The sequence below is a fragment of the Leuciscus leuciscus genome, assembly GCF_965113295.1.
Source record: "Leuciscus leuciscus genome assembly, chromosome: 22".
NCBI lineage: Eukaryota > Metazoa > Chordata > Actinopteri > Cypriniformes > Leuciscidae > Leuciscus > Leuciscus leuciscus.
In genome coordinates, this window is record NC_138746.1 from 21,574,126 (window position 1) to 21,599,469 (window position 25,344).

The window sequence follows — 25,344 nt, forward strand, 5'->3', positions numbered from 1 at the left end:
AAAGAGAGAGCAAATTGAGAAATTAGCTACAAGAGACAAAATTTGTCACACACTTTTTGTCAATAGGCTACCACAGCGAACGAACGAGCAATTGTTGCTTCTAGTAATATTTAGTTTGTTTATGCTTTGACTTTGCTTTGATCAGGGACATAATGGCGTTTTAGAATAATGATGCTATAGTCAGGTGTGTGGCAAACTATTATAGTGCAGCTGCTATTGATTTGACCAAATTTCTTGACCTCTGTGTTGTAGTGTTTGTGTCATGTGTTTTAGACACGTGTGAACATTGTAAACGTGAGTGCTAGTAGAGGAGTCCAAGAGAGTGTGTGTGGGCGTATTGAGGACGAGGTTGTTGTTGAGTCAGTGTGTGTGTGTGTGTGTGTGTGTGTGTGTGTGTGTGTGTGTGTGTGTTAGAAGGCCTGTGATTGAGAGCCATGTGAATTTTGTCCATGTGCCACTCTGGTGAGTAGGCCTATCTGTAGGGGAAATTAATTGCTTAATCATTTTTATTCTTATGACAGTAATTGGGTCACAGAGCAGAACTGGGGCTAGTTAGTTATTGAGATTCTCAGAGAGAGTCAGCTGTATTTGCATAATCATCTTCAAGGTGATGCTCAGATCTCGACCTTCCGAATCCAAAATCATCAACATTTATCAGAAAACTAATGGAGAAATTATGTGTGCAAAAGCAATCCATGTATGGAACACACATGTATTATTGCTTCAGAATATTATCTAAGTGCATGAAACAGTGTTATTACAGTATCTTTTTGAGGCAATATTTGAATTAGATTTTTTTTGTTCCTTTGTATTAGAACTGCCTCCACACTGTTGTAATTTATTTCTTTTTTTTGGTCGAACCCGATTGATTTGTTGGATTTTTTCGTTTTATGTTGAATAGTTAGACGGACGTCTGTACGTGGTATGTTTGCTTTTTGCATTGTTTTAAGAATTATACAGCAGATTGGTCAACAAACTGTTGTTTTTCCTTGCCACGATTTGCTGCTACTTAGTTGGCTTGAAGATCATTTGGGGAGGGACATTCTCATGCTAGAGATCATTTGATTGGACAAAAATCTTTGTAGTCCAGATTGCATCATCAATATTTTTGCCTCAGTCTCCAGGAAGAGAAAAAAGTAACTGAATGTATCTGCTATCTTAAATTCTGTCAGAGTTTAGCAGTACAGTAATGCCATACTGTAGATGACCTCAAAGCCCAAACACATGGACTAAAAGCCACAAAACTTTGTTAAACTATATTTTTCAAACTCTATGTTGCCAAATAAAGACCTGAGAGGTAACATTTTTGAGCAGAGATATCATTTAGACATCATTTAGTGCTAGTTTTTTTCTGCCAAGATTCAGAAGAACTGAAAAAAAGGTTTTCATTCATCCAATTAAAAAAAATTTAGGGTAATGATTCACATCTATATTTTATAACTTGAGCCAATGAAAAATAAATAACTTGCCCTAACCAATATTTTCTATGTATTTTCTAAACCTTGGCACAAAGTATATTTTTCTTATTGAAGAAAGCCAATTAATTTAAATTCTGTTTTTGATTTAAACAAAAATATATAGATTTAATCAAAACAAAAATTCACATTTAAGAAATATGTATTAGACATTATTTGTTTTCTCCAATCAAATAGATATAGATTTAATTATATATATATATATATTATATATAATTAATTATTTCTCATTTTTAAAAATACAAATTAATTGAAATGATTTATTTTAAACAAACAAAAAGATATGGATTTAATAAAACATGTTTACCATTAAGGAACGTTTCTTAATATTTAATCTTGTTCAAAATCAAAAAAAAAAAAAAGAAAGAAAAAAAAGACAAATAATTTTCATTACATAGATATTTATTAACTTATACATTACTTACACATATCCACAATTTCAGTACTCAAGTGTCAGATTTTCAACTTTTCAACTCAGCTGGCAAACATTGACCTTAGAAAACAACAGCCTTAACCGAGAACAATGCAGTGAATTAGGGAAATGTGACAATTTCTCAGTTTCATCACTACTAGAAATGCAGCTGTAGTCAGTATCTCACTATCTCTGTCCTCATTGTATTTTATGATGCTACAAATGATATCCAACTGTAAAAAAAAACATTGTTGAAAAGTCAGAAATGGGAATGGAAGTACAGAGTTGTTGCTATACACCGTCCCATTTCGTCTCATTGGTGTAAACTGGCAGCTTTCAGAACGCTGCAGCACGTAGCATTGCGCAGAACGCCGAACCATAGCCAGCCACTCAAACATGACATCATTTACGGGAGTAAACTGGGATGTGTGGGAACCCTGAATTAAGCTCTATTGTAGAGCTGGTCATAGAGCCTCTTGACTTAGTTGGTCATGCCTTTTGGGTCCAGCTCCATGAATAACTTTCTGGATATATTCAAATGTCTTGGGATATTCCAGACTGAAGGCATAAAGAAGGCCCAGGAGAATGGCAACAGCATTTGCGAAAGACAGCAAGTCGCTCAGAACCTCTCGTCCCTCAAGTATGATGCCAATGTTTGTGGGTACAGCTTGTGCATCTCTGATGACGAAGATTGCCATGCTTTCTTGCTGAAAATTTTTCAGCCTCTTCCTTCTCCGACACCTGGAAAAGAATTTAGGAAAAGAATCAGGGATCGATAAAGCTTGGGTTTCCCCCCAGATTAACCTCTTAACATTCAGACGGCCCGCAGGCTAATACCGTATATTCTTATATTCAGGCCAGCTAATACCGTATTGGCCTGAATATAAGACCACCCCCTATTTTTCACTCATTTTTGAAAAACAGCTTTTTGAAGACCAAATCTTGTTTTTATACAGAGTATTATTTCATTTGAAAATTTAACAAAAGAATGCTGGTTCACAGTTTTTAGATTTCCAAAGCCATCCCTAACCCTGTCAGCTTGAAAGGAATGCAGCATGGAATGTGAATAGGGGTTTATGTAATGTGAATTTGTGGTTAAATGGTTTATTGAACAAATTGTGTCTCTGTCTTTAATTTTTTATCAAAAGTTTCTTAAGGATAAAAAAAAAAAAAAAAAAAAAAAAAAAAACTCTGCTAGTGCTGTAACTATAGGTAGCCCTTACTTTAGGCACATTACTATAATATTAAAGGTTAACAATACAGCCCAAACTACTAGCCTAAATTCAGTTGATTTATTTTTAGATATAATAACCAACACTCAAATAACAAACTGTATGCAAACACAAACTGCACATAAGGCTGCACATAGTTTTATAATTAGCATTAACTTCTAACTAATTATAAAATTATGTTTTTAATAACTAGTGCAAAATGCCCATGCAAAATCCGTTTTTAAGTGTGTTTTTATAATTGTTGGTTTGGTGTGTTTGAGTGCTCATTGTTACAATTACACAGCAAAAGTTCAGTGACATTTTTATTTGTGCATGGTAGAAAGCACAAAGTGAACTCCGAGAAAACGCTACGCTTGAGCAAACAGTTTGTGAATAGGCTACATGATGGCCGTGAAAGGGACTGTGAATGCATTGAAAAGGATATGTTTAGTTGGTGAATAGCATAGGCTACTATTACACAGTAGCGATAACGTTAAGCGCACCAGAATGAAATATAATATTCAGAAGTAAACAGCATAGCTGACTTACAGATTCAGTTAACATCCACAAATGAATAAGCGCATTGATTCAGGGAGCAGTGCAAAGTGCCCGTGCAAAATCAGTTTTTGTGAGCTGATCGCCGTCAAAAAAGTTCAGGAGATATTTCTTAGCGACGGCTGATTTTAACAGTTTCAATATGATAAAAAATTACTTTTATATTGATTCAATGGATTAATTGCATTTTGAAAAAAAAGTGTCATGAATTTATTGCATTTTTGGGGGAAAATAATACATTTTTATAATAAATCTTTGAAAATCTAAATCTAGATTTTAATTTTTTTATGTTATTATAACCTAAAGATGCTATGTGAAAGTTTGAAACAGAAAATAGTGGTTTTCATCTTGCCACTTTCTTGGTAAAGAAAACACATTTTTACTCAAATTAATCAAAATGGATTTATCACGTTTTGTAACCAAACTATAATATTCAGAAGTAAACAGTGTAGCTGACAGAGTGTTTGTATCAGAATGTTTATTTTTAAACCACAACCTTCTTGGGGCTTCTTTGACCGATACAACCCTCTAATGTCAGAATGTTTATTTTTAAACAACAACCTTCTAAGTGCTTCTTTTACCGATATATTTACCGATATCTTTAGCATTTCTCATCGAAACAACGTCAAACTTGGCACTGCACTTACTCATGCCCGTAGCAAGACACCTGTCGAGTTTGATATCCATCGGACTAACGGTTCGAGAGATATGCGAATAACAGACATACAGACACACACACAGACATACAGACACACACACAGACATACAGACACACACACACACAGACATACAGACACACACACAGACATACAGACAGACAGACGTTTCTGTAATTTATAAATAATAAACTTTATTTTCTATAGCGCCTTTTAGCATCTCAAAGCGCTTCACAAGAATAGAAACAAGATAAAACATACAATTATACAAACAGTGCTTTAAAGGTACAATATGTAAGAATTTTGTAATAAAATATCCAGAAATCACTTGCACAGTGTGATATATTACCTGCAGTTGTGTACTTACAATATCCCAAAAGTTCCCAAAGATTTTTAATTTCAGAGAAATTCCAATTTTAAATAATTGGCCGTCCCGGAAAACCTGTTCACTTGTCGCCTGTCACTGACGTAATATCCACGTTATCCCTGGTTTCCGCTCAAGTACTGCCATAGTAACCATGACGACAGACGTGGACAACTGAGCATAATGAGTGTAGTGCGTAACCTCTGGCTGCACGCTGTTGTTGTTTCGTTCAAACATTATGGACCATGGCAAGCAGACTTTAGGAAAAAAGGAGAACTAAAACGAGGATCAATATCAGCGACTAACTTGGACTTGACAGCGCTTCACTAGTCACGACTTCACAGAGACGCAGCTCTTGTATGTACTTTATTAGACAGGTGAGCAAATGTACATAAAACTAATCAATGTTTTATAGCTCAACATGATGAAATGTTAGAATATGATCAGTGTGTTATTCTAATGTTGATCTAGCTCACTGCTAGTCTCATACAGACAAACTAACACATAGAATAACATTATAACTTTAACACACTCAAATGCAGTTTAGTGTGATAGTGTAGAGCAAGTGAAACAGCGCTGCGTTACCTCACAAGCTTCATTCGTCTAATACACGTCTAATACACTGACATGTGTGAGCACTAATACAGCACTTGCGTTTGGTAGAATGAAATCTTCATTCCTTATATCCGTGAGACTCGCGTGTGGCGCTGATATCATGATAAAAACATCAGTTTATTCACTCATCCATAAACATTATTAGATCCATCGGCTTGACGACAAGTTCCATAATTCCGCAGGAAATTTTGCGTCATCAATTTACGCCTTTGTTATTGTAAGAGTTATTGTACCTTTAAATTAAAGAAAAAACAGAGGAAAATAAAATACTAAATAAAAACATACTATCAAAAGTCAGGTAAATAATAATAATAATAATAATAATAATAATGTGGCAATTACAAACAATCATATAAAAGATAGCCTAAACAAATAAGTTTTAAGGGATGATTTAGAAACACTAAAGTATTCAGCTTGCCTAATCTCAGCTGGCAGGGAATTCCAAAGTTTTGGAGCAATTGAAGAAAAAGCCCTATCACCCGTGGACTTAAAACGAGTAAGCGGAACAATTAAAAGGCCAGCTTCCGAGGAGCGGAGATCACGTGCTGGTGTGTAAGGGGTTAAAAGCTCAGAGAGATAATGAGGTGACAGTCCATGCAAAGCCTTATAAGTAAGCATAAGGATTTTAAAATCAACACGCAATCTGACAGGGAGCCAGTGTAAAGATTCCAATAAAGGAGTGATATGATCCCTTGTCCTGTTTCCAGACAGGATTCGAGCGGCAGAATTTTGACCCAACTGTAATTTATTAAGGGTAGCTTTTGAGACCCCGGCCAGCAAAGCATTGTAATCAATGCGAGAGAATACAAAGATGTTAATGAACTTTTCAGCCACTGGGAGTGACAACATGGGACGCAATCTGGCAATATTTTTTAGATGAAAAAAGTATGTCTTGAGTCTTGACAGTGCTCTGAACATGAGGAACAAATATTAAATTAGTATAAAATATCACCCCCAAATGTTTTTATGTTGTTTGAAATTGCAGTGTAGACAGGGCCTGAAGTTAACTTTTTTGACCACCAGCCACTGTGGCAGGTGGATTTAAAAAATCCACCTGCCACAGTAACTTTTTACCAGCCAGTTTTTTTTGTTGTTTTTTTTTTGCCTCATAAAGGTGAAAAATAGAAATCACACAAACATTGTTCTTTAACTTGTAAGAATACACATTTAGGTGCTGCATCTTTTTATTCATTTGTTGTGTCACAGACATAGTCATATGTCATATTCATATATACTGACTGCTGCTAATCTGAGTCCACAAAAAAGGAGCAGATGCACTCCTCTTCCTCCACTGCTGCATCTTCATGAGGTCTGGTGGTCTCCTTGACATGTCCCCACCACTTTTTGACATGTCCCCACCCCCACCAGAACTGGGGCCCCCCGCACCCAAGACAAAAATGGTTTGGCCACTGATCAAAATTTGATGTTGTCATTTAATTTGAAGTTCAGTACGCTTAAAATGCCCGTTCAGCACAAGTCCGGTGCTCAGAAGAGGAAAGAAAAGAGAAGAAGAAAATAGAGGTTTTCTAAACATATATAAAAAAAAAAAAAAGCGGTGACGGTGAAGCTGGAACTAGTAAAGTCAACGTAAATCAAGGTAAGAAACAGCGCAGCAAACGCTTACGAGCATTGTCAGGAGTTTTCCTGCATTTAAATTTTTGGGGCGGCCGAAGATTTTTGTCCCGCCAAAGCCGTCTCGATTTTTGTCCCGCCAAAGCCTTATTTGATCGGTAAGTGATGTAGAATAGAATGACTGCTGCGCCTGACAGGGCGATAACGAGCAGAGAGAGCCCCGGCCGCGCGCGCGCACTCTCACGTCTTCAAACAACTGGTTGAGCGCTGTCTTGCGCTCTCTCACTCGCGCATATTAATCAAAGTCAGTTGAACCGTTAAGCAGAACTAAATTAATATTAATATTACTGGTAAAGTTACCGGGTACCGGACATTTTCTCACTGGTTCCCAACTCAACATACACACGCACACACATCTGTGTAACTGTCATTGTACCATAACCAACGTCAGCTTTGCTTTATCTCATCTCATCCCATCTCACCAACAGTTTAATACTGTTACTCGCACATCCAAAACATCGTATTTTACGTCGCGGACTTAAAAAATAAATAAATAAAAAAACAGACGCAAAAAAACCCAACAACTAATGAATCACTCAATTCTCATTGGCTACCCGCCAATGTGGCAGGTAGATTGACAGTTTTACCCGCCAATTGCAAAATTCACCCGCATTTGGCGCGTGGTCTGGTGTTAATTTCAGGTCCTGAGTGTAGAACCATCTACACTTATAGTTGGAGACCCAGCCTTCCGCAGCTGGTGTAGTGAACCAAAGAGCATTACCTCCGTCTTGTCACTGTTTAGTGTTTAGACATAGAAAATTCCTAGACATCCATTGTTTAATCTCAGAAATACATAGAGAAAGAAAGGACACAGCCACATTAACATCAGGTTTTGAATGTATATAAACCTGGGTGTCATCTGCATAAAAGTGAAAACTGAGACCAATTAAGTGATCTTAAAAGTTGACCAAGAGGATAAATGATCAATTTTACTCCAATTCGTTGTTGAAATATAAATATAACGTTAAGTCCAACGCGCTCCAAAATATGAAAAATTCAAACACAGAGCGTGCTCCAAAATATGATACATTCAAATGCAGAGGCTCCAAAATATGAAACATTTGCTCCAAAATATGAAACATTCAAATGTAGAGCGCACTATCTAATGATACATTATGGTTACCATATTATACATATCTACATTTGAGCAGATATCCACAAACACAGTAACGGTTCAACTGCAATGTGAAGTTTATGCAACAATAACATAAACTGATCATTAAGAATTTCTTACCTTACATCTTTCTTGTCTTCAAATCGCGTTCTTCTTCTTCTGAGGTAAATCCAATGTAAGCTCACGGCGTCTTCCAAACTCGACGAAAAGCAGAGACTTGTGAAGTTTTTTGGTGCTTTGTTTTTGAGGTAAGGAGCGCGTTCGTGTGAAGCGTGGGCGATTTGCATGTCAATCTCTTTTGCGCGTGTGGGCGTGGTCGAATTAAAAATAATGAGCAAGCTTGAGAAACTGGACATCTTGTTGGTTTTATACAAATTACTTAAGCAGAGAATATTTGTTTTCAGTTTGAATCCGATCATTTAAAAGAACACACTTGAAAGGGTTACAAAGGGGGGGGAAGCTATAACTTAAAGGTATAGCGGAGGATCTTTCCAAATTTTAGATAAGACCCGCCCTCTCCACTTTTTGAAAATTTTGATTGATTCACCAGAATGATTGACAATTAGGAGGACCAATAGTATAGGTTACCCACCAGGAAGTAAAACATCCTCCGCTATACCTTTAAATTGTATGAAACTTTATGTTAATGCTTTGAAAAAGTTTATAAATAAATGATATTAAAAAAAAGAACACACTTAAATGATTATAAAGATAGATGGCTCATAAATGTGGGACAAGTATTCGCTGAGTTTTGTTTCATTTTATAGACGTGCTCAAGAAAAAAAAAGTTCAGCGAGACTGAGAGACAGAAAGACCCTGTTTATTTCCTTTATTTAAAAAAAAAATCACAATGTTTTGATTTGATTGTAAGTGGACATATACAAAAGTAGAAATATTTTTTTATATTTATTTTTTCTGTATGACCATAAATTACGGAGTAATTTAAGTTTATTGTGCTACAATGTGAAGAAAATCCAGTAAAACGCGCGGGCGCGTTTGCCGACCCCAGAGGGTTTTTAATACAGCACGTAACAGCAGCACATTTAAATGGTTGCTTTTTTCACTTACTTCAGTTTATCCACGATGCAACCGATGATTCTCTCCGGTGCAGGAAAGTGATCAACGGAACGTAGACTTGAAGAGCGGTCTGGTGACTGGTCGAGATTTGTATTTAATGCCCGTGCGCTGGCTTCGCCATGTAACCTTGAAATTGTACATTCGTCGAAAAAAAAATATTTCTTAGTTGAGCTCTTAATGAAAAATATTTATATTTAACAAAGTTTTGAACGAAAAAAAAATATTACCTGCAAAATAAAACAAATAATGGTAAAATGAATTGAAACTAAGACAAATTTTTTATTGGATGATGAGGTACTCACCACTTGAAAACCTTTTATTAATGTGTACATGCATTCATATAAAGCATGTACAATGCTTTGGGTGTACAATGGGTGTTTCTAAAGCGGCCTTTTTCAGATGTTTAGTCAGATATTCAGGGATCCTGAGTTTTCCTCTTTTTTGGGACCCTATGGGCACAGGAGCTCCTTTTGGGGATGCAGCAGGCACAGGTGCTCCCTTTGGAGATGCAGCAGGCACAGGTGCTGAGTGCCGAGCTTTCTCCAATGTATCACCGAAGACCAGGGATGAGGTGAGGTCCTCTTTTTTAGCACTGGGAGAGTTCTGCTGCCTCCACTGCTTCGTGGTCTTCAGTTCTCCCTCCTCATATTTCCCATCTGAGAAGCCCGAGTGCTGGGAAGGAGCCTTCTCAGATGCATCACTGAAGACCAGGGATGTGGGGCATGATGTTTCTCCTTCCTCCACTGTTTCCCACCACTGGTCTGAGATGAGGTCCTCATACTCAGGATACTCAGATATGGGGTCTGAAACTTCCATTATCGCCCACCACCGCCCTGCAGCAAGGGCCGTAGTGAGCTCATCTGAGAATTCAGTTGATGAGGACTGCTCTGCACTCTCAAAAATGGTGGGCATGGTTGACATACTCGAAAATGAACTAGAAGTGAACAATACTTCTTGCAATTTATATCTGTGAAACACTATGAAAGAAAGATAAAGGGAAGAGATTATTTGAATAATCAATATTTCACGAGTTCACATCTACATATAATTAGTACAATAAGTTTATGCGTATTTGGCGTGCTGTCCGGGGGGAGGGCTCCGAGCTCGGAGTTAGGCCCGAACCCAGAGTACTCCCCCCAGTTGGTAAGTGTAGATGGAACTGGAAGTGAGGAGATGGGGAGGAGGAGGGATGCTGACAAACTTTCAATGAACAGAGATAGGTCTGCTGTGAATTTATACTCTGTCATTGAGTTGATTTTTCGACGAATGTACAATTTCAAGGTTACACGGCGAAGCCAGCGCACGGGCATTAAACACAAATCTCGACCAGTCACCAGACCGCTCTTCACGTTCCGTGGATCACTTTCCTGCACCGGAGAGAATCATCGGTTGCATCGCGGATAAACTGAAGTAAGTGAAAAAAGCAACCATTTAAATGTGCTGCTGTGTGCTGTATTAAAAACCCTCTGGGGTCGGCAAACGCGCCCGCGCGTTTTACTGGATTTTCTTCACATTGTAGCACAATAAACTTAAATTACTCCATCATTTATGGTCATACAGAAAAAAGAAATATGAAAAAAGAATCTGTGATATTTCTACTTTTGTATGTGTCCACTTACAATCAAATCAAAACATTGTGATTTTTTAAAATAAAGAAAATAAACAGGGTGTGCTTTCTGTCTCTCCGTCTCGCTGAACTTTTTTTTCCCTGAGCACGTCTTTAAAATGAAACAAAACTCAGCGAATACTTGTCTCACATTTATGAGCCATATCTTTATAATCATTTAAATGTGTTCTTTAACAACCTCAAGATGCTGATGAGAGTGATTTCTGTGTTACAAAGCTCTTAATCAAATCAACTTTATCCATTCAATTATTTATCTAATCTATTTAATAGATATTTTATTACAGATTTTTCTTCACTTAGGCCTACATCATTATTTGCTGATAAAATACATTTCACCGACTGTGATGACGCATTTCCACAGTTATCAACATCGCAAATCCAGTAGGCCTAAAGATTTTTCATAATTTCATTCTTTTAATACACATTTATAGCTCTGTTCTTTGTGTTTCATTATTCACATAGGCTACTCTAAGTTTCTAATCATACTGTGTTATATTACCTTGGAATTAAATGACAGAAAAAAAAGAAATTAACACAAATTCACACGCGAGTGAAGGAGTGATGGCAAATTTCACATCATTCTCTCTTCTGACTGCTATAATCAATCTCTCTATATTTTTTCCCTCTTTAGGAAAGTCTTGGAAATTATATCATGGATTTTTTGTTGTTGCTATTGGAGCAAATGGGAATACAAAAATTACATTTGCTGTCTCCTCCCATTCACCTCTATAGAAGTTTACCCAATCGACTTCTGCTTTTGAGAACCACAGAAATGTGAAAAGAGTCCGTTCTCAAAGCTTGTGTTGCTCAAGCTACCGATCTCTAAAGACCAGCAAGGACAGCGATTGTACTCGCAGCTGCACAGTAAACCTATGAACAGCTCTGCAACTCTCTCTGGCTCTCAGCTTCAGTCTGTCCATCTGGAGCTGCTCTTGGTGAAGGAGGTGATGCTCAATCTTCTGAAAGATTTTGGAGACTTAAAATCTCCAGGCAGAAGGAGTCGCAGCTCCAGAAATTGGCTTGGACTGAGTCCCTATAACTCAACATAGAATATCTACGTCCCAGCTGTAGAGATTTAGAGTTCTGCGTCAAATAGGAATCAATCAGACCGTGCTGTGTGTGGCTTTAGTGTTAAGATCTTTTTTTTTTTTTTCTGTTTGAGTGCACAAGCTGTTCATCATCCACAGTTACATAAAAGCTGTAATGCAATCTAATGAAGACAACCCGCATCTATAATAGGGTTTTTATGAGTATGCCTGTCCATTAGCATATGTGTGTGGCAGTAGTTCACAGAATGCAATTTATTTTTGGTACATCTGAAAATGAGCAGGCTCTTTCTATGATGCTGAGAGTAGGCAGCGCCTTGCATAACAGGTAAAAGCCTGTTTGAGATTTAGGATGAGAAATAGAGGGGGAAAGTAGATTTATCTATCCACCTACTCCTATTCATGCTGTCTCCGGCGTTTCTCTCCTCCCACGTGCATCCTGTCGTGTGTGTGTGTGTGTGTGTGTGTGCGCGCGCGCAGACGTCAGTGAGAACGGTCACCGCGTAACACTCCGTAGATGGTGTTAACCGGATGAAATGGAGAAGATTATTTTAATCACATAATAATGTACTCTGCACATTTAAGCCTCCTGATTTCTCATCTTTCTTTTTATTTTATTATTTGTTTGCTTGTTACTTTTTAAACTGATTTTTTTAAATCCAGTTTTTGATTTTTTTTTGTCCCAGACCCTGACCCATCGTTAAAAAATATTATTATATTAATTATATATGGCGTGAAAATGATTGATATCAGTTTATTTCCACTGCAATGAACAATGTTTCTATCTAATAACGTTTTTATCTGTAAGTTACTGTCCTTGGTTCCCAAGGAAACAAAGTGATGAGTGAAAGGCATGCTTGAGATAAAATGTGAGACATGTTGTGTGAGGACACTTGACATTATGTGTGAACGGAATATTTTTATTGCACTTCATTTGCAATTAGATTCAAATTATGCACGTGTGAAAATATTACTTAATGTGTGTATTAGGATGCATAAAATGCTAACAATGTATTCTAGATATCTAGTAATTTTATTCCAAAAATGTTTCACATATAATTTTCACCTTTGTCATGTTCACGACAGAATGTTACCAAACACAGTACATCATTTGAGATGGGGTGTAAATGACGTTTCAGATCAATTACAGATCAACATTCACAAAGCCAGACATTGATGAAGAAGTACACAAAATAAGCAGCTTTAGAAAAAAAAAGTTTTATTTTTGACTTTTACTCACACAACAGACAGTGTATATATATATATATGTATGTATACCCCTCGTTTCAGCAAACATTTTTGTATAGGCTATCTTCTCAAGGGACAAAAACTATAGAAGTTAAACTTGGATATATTTTAGAGTTGTCAATGTGCTGCTTGTATAGCAGTATTTACTGTCCTCTGAAAATAACTCAACATACAGCCATTATTGTCAAAATAGCTGGCAACAAAAGCGAGTACGCCCTAAGTGAACATGTCAAAACTGTGTCCAAATATGTTGTGTGAGCACCATTGTTATCTAGCACTGCCTTAATCCTCTTAGGCATGGAGTTCACCAGAGCTGCACTGGTTGTTGCTGGGATCCTCCTCCACTCCTCCATAATGACATCACGGAGCTGCTGGATGTTACACACATGGTGCTTCTCCACCTTCTGCTTGAGGATGACCCACAGATGCTCAATAGGGTTCAGGTCTGGAGAAATACTTGGCCACTCCATCACCTTCACCTTCAGCTTCCTCAGCAAGGCAGTTGTCATCTTGGCGGTGTGTTTGGGGTCGTTATCAGCCGTTCGTTCGGCCCAGTTTCTGAAGGGAGGGCATCATGTTCTGCTTCAGAATGTCACAGTACATGTTGGAATCCATGTTTCCCTCAATGAAGCGCAGCTTCCCACCATCAGCACTCATGCAGCCCCAGAACATGATGCTACCACCACCATGCTTGACTGGCAAGACATAATGTTCTTGGTACTCCTCACCAGGGCGTCGCCACACATGCTGGACACCATCTGAGCCAAACAAGTTCATCTTAGTCTCATCAGTCCAGTAATTCATGCTCTTGGATAGGTTGCTTTCAGCAAACTGTTTGCAGGCTTTCTTGTGAGTCAGCTTCAGAAGAGGCTTCCTTCTGGGACGACGGCCATGCAAACCGACTTGTTTCAGTGTGCGGCGTATAGTCTGAGCACTGACAAGCTTACCTTACGCTTCTGCAACCTAAAGCAATGCTGTTCCTGTTCCAAGTGGAACCTGGATCTCTGTATGACCTGGCCTGGCCTGTACTGTTACTCAGTGTCAGGGTGTTATCAATCTTCTTATAGCCTAGGCCATCTTTGTGGAGAGCAACAATTCTAATTCTCAATTCCTTAGAGAGTTCTTTGCCATGAGGTGCCATGTTGAACATCCAGTGGTCAGTATGAGAGAATTTTACTCAAAGCACAAATTTGAACTGCTCTAATACAAGATACACAAATATGTATGGTCCTGTCAAGCAGACAAAAACATGATCATGATATGTGGCTTTGCATTGTTAAACGACGTACATCTATTATCACTTAGGGTGTACTCACTTTTGTTGCCAGCTATTTTGACAATAATGGCTGTATGTTGAGTTATTTTCAGAGGACAGTAAATATATGCTGATATATCTCGCAAAAGTATATATATATATATACCCCTTTCTCGATAAAACAGTTACCTTAATCTCAGGAATCTCATGAATATGTACATTTTTAACATATTCACTGTGGAAAAGAAATTATCACATCACTGCTGTCATTAGCACTCATTTGTCAGCAGAGAGGGAGAGAGAGAGAATATGTGTGTTGGCATGTTTTTTTCTTTCTTTTCACTTTAACAAAAAAAATCTTTTCTCGATTGATCTGTGACTACACACACACACACACACACACATACACACACACACACACACACACACACACACACACACACACACACACACACACACACACACACACACACACACACACACACACACACACACTCACACACTCACTCACACTCACTCTCTCTCTCTCTCTCTCTCTCTCTCTCTCTCTCTCTCTCTCTCTCTCTCTCTCTCTCTCTCTCTCTCTCTCTCTCTGTAAATCTACAATTGTCGAGATTTTATATTCTCCTAGGATTCACAACAAAACAGTGCAGTAAAATCAAGACAGAGCTCATAGCGCCACCTTGTGTTTTGACATTTTTTTGTCCCAATAAAAAGAAAAAGCAAACCATTCTTTCGTCTATTTTATTTAACAGTCGTATAAGTTCTTTTTTTGCAAATTATAAATGTTAAATACATCTTAAACTTCAAATTACATATATGAATTATATGTAAATTAAATTAATTATTTAATTTCAGGCAAATATAATAGAAAATACATTACCTAAATACAAAATAAATACTTACAAAATAAAATGAATTATAAACATTTTCTACTAATATATATATATATATATATATATATATATATATATATATATATATATATATATATATATATATATATATACATTATATAACATTTATTTAATACATATATTAATAGAATATTTTTATAATAGCCTACATTTTATTTTATTTTTTAAGGTAGAAAAATACCAGAACAATAACAGAACAATATTTTTTTATGGAATAATCAAACAGTACAGTATTTTCATGGAATAACTTTAATATAAATACAAAGGGCCATACATGATGTAAAACAATTTTTTTTAAATTAAATTAAAATCATATGTTAATTAGGCATAAGTGTCTGGAAGTGGGTTCAATTATGTTGTAAGCCATAGACTGTAAAAAAAAAAAAAAATAGTTACCTTTTCGAACGCTGTGCGTCATGACGTCAATGACTTTGCCCCGCCCATCATCAGCACGTGGGAGTGGAGGCGGAAGCGGAAGGGAAGCAGTGGGCGCTGAAACATGGCGTGCACATACACACGCAGAATCAGGGGGATGACAGCCGGCGCGTGTGTATTTTATGCGTTTATCGCAACATGTGTGATGCTGCAGCCCGCATCGGCCAAGCCGGGTAAATTAAGAGAAATCACAGATGGAAACTGGGAGGAAATCCTGACTGGAGAATGGATGATCGAGTTGTGAGTTACTAGATTGAGTTGTGCAAAAAAAAGTGTTTATTTTTGCATTACCATTAACGTTACCAGTGTTACACATGATAATAATTACACAACAATAACTTCAGATTATTTCATTATTTTTTTTCTGCCGTGTTCTTGTACTGGGCTCAGGTTAGAGGAAGTTCTGTGGTTTTGAAGTTAAAGAGTTTACCAAAAATCAAAGGGATGTAATCATTTAATCAGCCTCATGTTGATCCAACCTCATATGATTTTCTTCCTTCTATGAAGCAGAAAAAGGATATATTAGACAGAATGATAACCTCAGTCACCGTTCACTTTAATTGTTTGTAAAACGGATGCGAAGAAACTGAATGGTGACTGAGGCTGTCATTCTGCATAACATCTCCTTTTGTATTCCACAGAAGAAAGCCATACAGCTTTGGAAAAACATGATAGTGAGCAAATGATGTCAGAAATTTCGCTATCCTTTTTATGCATTGCCTTCCAAAAAATACTCAAGTGGACAGTCTTTTTTTCCCTGCACAGCACGCTTCCTCCTGCTAGAGCCATCGAACAAGAGGATTGTAGTTAAATAGATCCCATGGAAAACAAATGAGCCTCAGTGTCTTTGTGTCTCCTCTGGCTGGGATTGTGTTATTGGATTAAAGGTTTGTCTGTCTACTGCAGCTTTGCTCCATGGTGTCCGGCCTGCCAGCAGCTCCAGCCCGTGTGGAATGAGTTTGCAGAATGGGGAGAAGATTTGGGAGTGAGCATTGCCAAAGTGGACGTCACCGAGCAGCCGGGTATGCTGTTATCTCCTCACATCTGGCTTTTCTGCTCACCTGATCTCCTGTCCTCACGAGTCTCACTCCATTCTCTCTCTCTCTCTCTCTCTCTCTCTCTGTTCTGCAGGTTTGAGTGGGAGGTTTATCATCACAGCTCTCCCAACTATCTACCAGTGAGTTTCATTCTATTTACACACATTTGACCCTGTCTAGAAGTTAGTAAGTTGTTAATTGGAGATAGATAGATAGATAGATAGATAGATTAGAGATGCACCGATTACAATTTTCTGGGCCGATTCCGATTTTTCATTAAATTTGACCTGCCGATACCGATTTTAGCCGATTCCGATTTCATTTTTTCTAACCACTTTACAGCACACACAAATATTTCTTTTATATCTTTTCTGTAATAGAACATTTTACAATTTGCATTGTACATATTTTTTTGAACAGATAAACGCTATAAAACAGAACTATATAAATTACTCCAGGTGTGGGTAATTCACACACATCTAAAGTGCAGTGTTATGGAAGAACCATTTCCTTTTCACATTCAATATCCAATAATTTTTTTATACATGTATTTAGCAAACTAAACGTCTGTATGAAAACAGGGAATGGCGATAAAATAATATATAAATAAAAAATTAAATAAATATAGCCTTGCAGTATAAAGATATTTCTCAAAGCACACACACACAGGCCTATTGCAATCACTTGTACAAACTGAATAATAAAACAAGTTTAAATGGGTACATTTTCTATAAATATTAGTCTTCGTTTTCTTTTCTGACATGGCCTACTCCAGTTCTTGTTAAAGCAACAACATGGAACTTTTCAACCTTCATAATATATTTCCAAGACCCTTGTGATGGTACATCGACTTACAATAGGTTGAATGACACGTCTGCCATAGCCTGACGGGGTCTGTATCGCTTTTACTGGCACTATGTAACTTCGGGGTGCGGGTAGGAACCAGAGCACAAAAAGAACTACAAAATTCGACTACTTTACGGCATACGTCACTTCCCCCACCACTTCCTCAAATTCGGCCGTGAGAGCTGCCAACCAGCGTCTGTTTTCGTCATGGCCGAAGCAGCAGCAGCGAAACGTAAGAAGTCCAAGGTTTTGTCGGAGGAGAGTCGGAAGAGGAAAAGGGAGAGTGATAGACTTAAAGGCAGGACGAGGATCAATATTGGTCGAGCGTTTGCTCGCTGGCGTGAGCTTAAGGAGGAGGAGGGCTGCCCGATCGATTTTTGGTATAACTATATAAATAAGGTAGCAAAGCAGCCACTAAAACGGTGTCACCTTTCTCTGCAATATTTTTCAAATAAAATGCTAAAGATTTTCACAGACAATGCAAATGACTACTACATGCTAAACTGTTCTGCAATAAGATTTTACTTTTTATCCTTGTGTAAACCTATCTTGCTGTTATACCGTTTCAAGTTTACTTTTACACAAATTAAAAACTAAAAACTATGATACAAAAGACGCTTTTCCATTACCAGTACCGACTCGACTCGGCTCGGCTCGCTTTTCGCTCCGTTTTCCATTGCAGATAGTACCTCCACAATAGTACCTGGTCGTCATAGCGACGCCGCAGGATACTGCCGTGACTTAATCTTTTACGCGAGACGCGCCCGCTACCCAAACACACAGGACAATGGAGGAAATCGAGTGTATGCTGTTTTTGGATGTTTTTGCTGTTTTTTATTCAGGATACTCCGTCTGGCGCGTGCAATGATGACGCAGTGAATAGTGACGATTCTCTCTGACCAATCAGCAGTCTGCCTTGTTTTCACGTCACATTTTAGTATCGCCTCAGCTCGCTTAGAACCTCGCCGGAGGTGGTACGAAAAAAAGTACCTGGAAGCAGGTACAGTTACAACTTTTACACAGTGGAAAACCAAACAGAGCCGAGTCGAGTCGAGGCGAGCCGAGTCGAGCTGGTACTGTGTAGTGGAAAAGCGCCAAAAATAAATACTATATATAAAAAAGGAAGCAATGTTATTATTTATTTATTCTTCGTTTGTGATGTCGCAATACATCATACTTTCATAAAACCATGCATCATACTCTACCTTGTCTGTGGCCCACAAGCCGGTGCTGGATAAACAGCGAGCGTGCGCGTGCGACAGTAGGATGCGGTAGGCTAAATTATTTACGACAGCGGTAATGGACAATTCCGCTTCCAACCTGTAGGGCGACCGCAGAGGAAATGCACGCACGCCGAAAAAAAATACGCGCTTGCGGTCTGAACGGACGTAATTCACGAGGTTTCCTACATGTGCGTTCCGTGTGCACGTGTGATGCTGATGTTGCGCGATGTTAATCATGCGGCGCCCGAGTGCATTTGACCGGCATAAAATCGGTATTTGTCAGACTGACCGGCCGGTCGCCGGTCATGGCCGATCACGTGAAAATCGGCCAATTCCGGTCACCAGCCGATCAATCGGTGCATCTATAATATAGATAGATAGATTCACCAAAGTTGCATTTATTTAATAAAAACTACAGTCAAACATTAGTCTAGAAATCTAGACGCACCCTAGCGGCAGCAAAATTTATTTTGCAGCCAGTGTGGTCTAGCAACTCTCCGTTGACTTTCGAGCTGGAAAAACCAAACTCAGGTCAGGCCAATCACATCGTGTATAGAGTAGGCGAGGCGGGCTTAACATAATGACGACAGAGTTGCGACGGTTCCCTGCTACTTGAAAACAAAGAATGGCTGCTGTTGCTGGCGAACAGCAGGGGGGTAATCATTCAGAAAAAACTGAAGCTTCCCCGGGTGCCGCCATTGATTAGCAGACCCCCACCTGCTGTTAGCATTCCATTGATTCCCATTCATTTTGGCGTCACTTTGACAGCGAATAACTTTACATCTGAGGCGTTTAAAGACTCCATTTGTCCATTATTTATTTCTAAAGAAACACGAAATGTATAAAAGGCTCCATTACCTTGTATCTTACGTTATGGCCCCGTAGAAGCAGTTTTTGTAAAAATAGGCTAACGATTGCGTCATAACCACGCGACTCTCTGTCGCACAGTAGAGAGATTACCGTATGGACAGGAGGAGAAGCTCGCGGGCAATCGGGGGGACGTGTCGTGGAGGCAAAATGACAAAATAATTAATCAGAATACTTAGCAAAAGTTTCTCCTCCTCCTAGCTCATGGACACCTCCTACTCACGATCTCCATCTCTGCAAGTTTCGGAAGGGAATGATTCAGATTTCTCTTGGCACAGCTACTAGAAGACAGACTACATCTACATCGTCAAGCTCAGTTTGAGTCTGCGCAGTACGGTCAGCCATCAGGAAGGGAGTGCTTCTAATTGACTTCACTTTTCTCCAATTGAATCCAATTTTGTCACAACTCCGCTGTGTCCATTTCTGTTACTGTCTATGGCGAACAGCGGTCTTTCGAATCGGCTTTGGCCGCGACTCTGGAAAACTTGGAGTTAAGCTTTTCTTTGAGAAAAGAGCAAAGAACGACACTTAAGTCATTTTAAAAAAGGAAGATGTGTTCAGAGTTTTGCCAACTGGATACGGCAAAAGTTTAATATACCAACTAGCCTTCTTCATTGCTCTGATTGGTTGTAGCGCTATCCTATTGCGTGCAGAGGGATTTTGAGAGACAATCGTTTATCCCGCCCCTCGGATTGAGCCGTGCCAATGGTGAGTTGCCAGACCTAACATCTTGATGTAGGTCTGGCTTGCCAGGCTAGTCAAACATAGTAAAATCGCGAAAAATGATTACAATTTAAAATGACAGTTTTCTTTATTCCTGTGATAGCAAAGCTGAATTTTCAGCATCATTACCCAGTTTACAGTCACATGATCCTGCATTAATCATTCTAATATGCTGATTTGATCTGAAGTAACATTTCTCATTATTATCAATGTTGAAAACAGTTGGTGCGTAAAATTTTTGGAGGAAACCGTAATACATTTTTTTTCAGGATTCTTTGATGAATAGTAAGTTTGAAGAACAACATTTATTTGTAAAAAGAAATTCATGTCATTTTTGATCAAAATAAAAAAAATAAAAAATGATTTCTGACTCCAAACTATTGAACAGTTGATAGATAGTAGATAGATAGACACCAGCAATTGTTTTGTTTTCTGTCTTGTGCACCGTCCCTGTGTGTTGGGTGTAAACTCCGTTATAAATGGTTAAATATGGTTGTGTGTGTGTTGCAGCTGTAAAGATGGTGTGTTTCGGAGATATCAAGGAGCCCGATCTAAAGACGACTTCCTGAACTTCATTGATGAGAAGAAATGGCAGAGCATAGAGCCGGTCTCTTCCTGGTTCGGCCCCTCTTCCTTCCTGTGAGTATTTGTAGTGCGTGTGGGTGGTTTCAAATTCTGTAATAATGCAAAGGCCTCCGGGTGAGTCTGGCAAAGTCTCCAGAAAACCCACAGCCTGTGGTTAATGTAAAACTTGTTTCATAAGGCAGCACACTATAAATGTACAGCTGTCGGACTATTTTTACAGTTGATGTGATAAAATGTCTTTGACTGATTTTTTTTTTTTATTGTAGGATGAACGCGATGTCAGCCCTCTTTAAGTTATCCATGTTCATCAGGGTGAGTGTGTTTGTCTGTTAATATTAAACTGCATTCCTCTCAGACCTGTGTATTCCTCTCAGTGTATTCCTCTCAGACCTGTGTATTCCTCTCAGTGTATTCCTCTCAGACCTGTGTATTTAATTGTATTATTTTCTTAGCAATTTTGTGAATAATTTAAGAGTTACAATTTACCCACACAAATCATTTATACCTCAAGCTAATGGTGAAGGAACCAGCAACAGACAGTGAGGGAAAATATAGACTCAAATAGTCCATGTAAATGTAAAATAAACTGCCTGATTTAAAGAAGAGAGGACTTATATCGTCTTGAAGGTTTTTTTTGCAATAACGATTGCCTGACTGTACATTATCCTGAATATGACACAGCTACTTAAAAAGATAAACAAAAAATGGAATTTGAAATCTGATTTGGTTCGAATTATTTTATTGCATTAGCTTTTTGTAAGCATAATTTGAAGCCAGTGGAAAATAAACTTATTTAATGGTTATAATGATTTTGTAATAAATACCTGATATATTTATAATCTGCTCATGCATTTTTTCTTTTAACATTGTGTTTCAGCATTGCCATAATTATTTAACGGAGCAGCTGGGCGTCCCAGTTTGGGGCTCGTATGGGATATTTGCCCTGGCAACACTCATCTCAGGACTGACTCTTGGATTGGTGAGTGTACACAAACACACTACCTTGTATTTCTCTTGCTCATTCTCTTATTTTCAACAAGGCTACATTTATTTATTTTTATTTTTATTTGCATTTATTTGCATATATATTTATATATATTTTCAAAATCTTATTAACCCCAATCTTTTGAACATTAATGTACCTAAGATCAGTTTCAAGTGTAATTTTGGAGTGGATAATCCCAGAATGCACTGCAACAAGCTATATAAAATCATGGATGATTTAAGAGAAAAGTCTAAGGGGCTATTTACACAAATTTAAAACTTTTTGTGTGTTTTGGCCTTTCGATTACACAACAACAGCGTTTTGGTGGTCTGAAAACGGGATTCAAAGTGCAAGTTTTTGAAAACGATATCGTTTTCAACTCTGTAAACCACAAAAACACGAATTTGTGAAAACGGTGACGCATGCATATGACATGTTCAGTCTACAGGCACATTCTGTTTCTTTACAAAGTGGCATCATCAACTATTGGCCTGGCAGCCTTATAGCGTTTTTAGTCGTTTCCGCGGATCCGTGTGAACGGGGATCGTTTTGACAACATTGTCTTCTGTAAGCAAAAAACCGCAAAGGAACAACTTTTACATTTTTAGTATATCGTTGTCGCGTAAATGTACCCTATATATTCCCTTAAGTATTAGCTTATTCATTAGCTTAGAACATGTGAACGTCAAACTCCATTGGAATCAATTGTCAGTCACGTCTCCCTGATTTCATGTTATTTCCTCTCTCAGGTGCTGGTTTTCGTCGCAGATTTTGTGTTCCCATCACGACGACTTTCACCAGATTATCACCACAGTAAGTGTGAATGTTTATATGAAACCTATGCCTTCTTGACTACGGGAACTTCTAACGTAACAGAGATCGATTAAAACTCAACCTAGTATAAAAAGCAAAGACGATATTGTGTAATTGTGGACGCGTGAATGTTTCTGTAGGGAAACTGCTTGCGGGGCAGGTGCGTCTCCTGCAGCAATCTGAAGATGAGCAGGAAGCAGATGGAGAGGAAGAGGATGATGAAGACGAGTACGGGGGAAAGACTGAAGAGTGGCAGCCGGTGGGCGGAGCCGACGCTGTCAGAAGAAGAGGTTTGGGTGTTCCGGAGGAGGACACCTAGAGGACTGGAGAGGAACTGCCTCACTGTGCACAAAATCGCTACACAAACCACATCGCAACGGCAATGCCCTCACGTGCTGCCATAGCAGCGCTCATTGAGCTTGATGATATCACATATGATGTCATAGCTCCTTTCTGAAAGATTGATGTGGTTGTGCTTTTCTCTCTATCTTGCCGCAGGTTTGCGTTTTCTCTTTTCCACCTGTCCAGTTTTAATTATTACACCCCTTGCTATGCATTATGTGCACACAGTGTGTGTGTTAGAGCAGTGCTTCTCAAAGCTGTCCTGGTCACCCACCACTGCACATTTTTATCAGTAACACCCCATTTAAGTCTTGCAGTCTCTACTAATGAGATGACGAGTTGAATCAGGTGTGTCAGATGAGGATAATTCCCAGGACAGCTTTGAGAAGCTCTGTGTTAGAGGAATATAAGCGAATTTCACGACACACAGCTGCAATATTCCCCTTACAAATACTGAGCAAATAACCAAGATCAAACAACAACCTCACTGTGAAATTAGGCTTTTGGGAATATGAAAGGTTTTGTGCTTTACTTTGTAAATATTTTATTATTTGAGCTTTTCGGATGCCTGTTATATAAAGTTGGAATTTTCAGTTTGCTGTTTTAAATGTTTTTTTTCTTCCATATAGAGATCAGATTCATACTTTTTTGTGTTTGGTTTTTGTGTTATTGAAGCTTTGGGACATGCCTGAATTAACGTACGTGTGTGTGTGATTGATTATGATTATTATTTGACACTGAAAGACACTTTTATTAGTTGTCCCATAGACATGATTTGTGGTCTTATATTTGACTTTAAATGAGTTTCATTCATTTTACCTTCCACACCCTGTTTCCTTCAATATTGTTTGTTGAATAACGCATACGCATACAGTATCCGATTAATTTGGACTGGTGTATTACGTTCTCTTTCAGGTGTTTTTATGTTACAGTGGATTTTAGGATGTATATTTGAATTGTGTCTTGGTCTTCCAAGTAGTTTTCTTATTATCTTTACATTACTATACATTGACCTCTGACCCTTGACTGATCCACTAGAATTAAAGTGCTTCTCAAAATGTTCTGCTTAATTGTCCACAGCAGATCGATTCTAACGTGTGAATGTCTGCATTTACAACTTTATTGCTCAAAGCGTGTGTGTGCGTGTGTGTGTGTGTGTGTGTGTGTGTGTGTGTGTGAGAGAGAGAGGTTTTGGAATGTTTCTGTATTTGAGACTGTAAATCAGCACTGTTAATAAACAGTCTAAAGCTGATGTGCTGTGTGATTTCACAGAAAATGCTAATTTTGTTTGCCCCTTATTGTACAGTTTTGCATTTCACTTCACATTTAGTGATGCATATGTACACTGATGTTCAGAAAGAGTTTTTTGAAGTCTCTTATGCTCACCAATGCTGCATTTATTTGCTTGAAAATATAGAAACAACTAATATTGTGAGTAGATATTACAAGATTTAATTAATTTAATGCTTCCTTGCTGAATTAAAGTATTAATATCCTTAAAAAAAATAATCTTACTGGCTCTAAACTTTTGTACAGTAGCCCAAAGAAGTGTTTGGACACTAAATGGATATGATTGCATTAGTACAATAGAAGTGCCACATGTCAGCTTAGATAGGGGGCCCTTTGAAAAAGGTCTCGGACAAAGAGGGACCTTTGAGTCAAAAAGATTGAGAATCTCTGCTCTGACACGCATAATATTCACCATATGCTTGCACATTGGAAAATATGTCAAATGCATTTGCATCTCTAGAGGGCAGTATTTTTTAAGGTTTCGCTCCTCCACATATGACCTAGAGCTAAGAAACTCTCTGCCATGGCCTCCTCAGTGAGCTTCACTGCACAATTCGTGTGAAAACCACACAAATGGATTGAAGCCCCTTTGTGTCATCTCTCTGAAGAGCTTGTTCCAATCCATGCCAGAAATATGTGGGGGGAAACGACACAACCATTTATTTAATGATATCTACTACAATGAACCTAAAAGTTGCCCATTTTATTGAACGGACATGACTGATATACACCACTCAACACATTTTTGGAAGTTCTTGGATATTCAGCAGGGATTCTCCAGTCGCAGTGTGTGTTCATCAGAACTGGATGGTACATGCTCACTGATCCAGAACTAACATCTGGAAACTTCTTTCTCTTTTCTTGTCTCTCAGACACACACTTTCACTGTTCCAGAAAACAGCTGCTACTGCTGGAAATGGTTTTCACATCTTCTGTACATGCATCTGGTAGTTGTTTAAGCCAGAATACACAGGATCCTGATTCTGATGTTTGG

At 38.3% G+C, this 25,344-nt stretch overlaps 1 protein-coding gene across 1 annotated transcript; it reads left to right on the forward strand.

The window, feature by feature from the left end:
- The first annotated feature begins 15,663 nt into the window (after positions 1-15,663).
- tmx1 (thioredoxin-related transmembrane protein 1) lies at positions 15,664-24,342 on the forward strand. The gene is made up of 8 exons (XM_082154538.1): positions 15,664-15,879; positions 16,546-16,661; positions 16,771-16,816; positions 20,846-20,974; positions 21,187-21,232; positions 21,798-21,899; positions 22,655-22,718; positions 22,859-24,342. Exons 1-8 carry the CDS (start codon positions 15,704-15,706, stop codon positions 23,035-23,037), a joined length of 858 nt encoding a protein of 285 aa, XP_082010664.1. The 5' UTR covers positions 15,664-15,703; the 3' UTR covers positions 23,038-24,342.
- Positions 24,343-25,344: the final 1,002 nt, after the last annotated feature.

Bases quoted from the DNA above. Each gene is read 5' to 3' on its own strand.
- tmx1 (XM_082154538.1), top strand. From the start codon at position 15,704: ATGGCGTGCACATACACACGCAGAATCAGGGGGATGACAGCCGGCGCG. The intron at 16,817-20,845 runs GTGAGTTTCATT...TGTGTGTTGCAG, and splicing joins GCTCTCCCAACTATCTACCA to CTGTAAAGATGGTGTGTTTC. The intron at 21,900-22,654 runs GTGAGTGTACAC...TTCCTCTCTCAG, and splicing joins CAGGACTGACTCTTGGATTG to GTGCTGGTTTTCGTCGCAGA.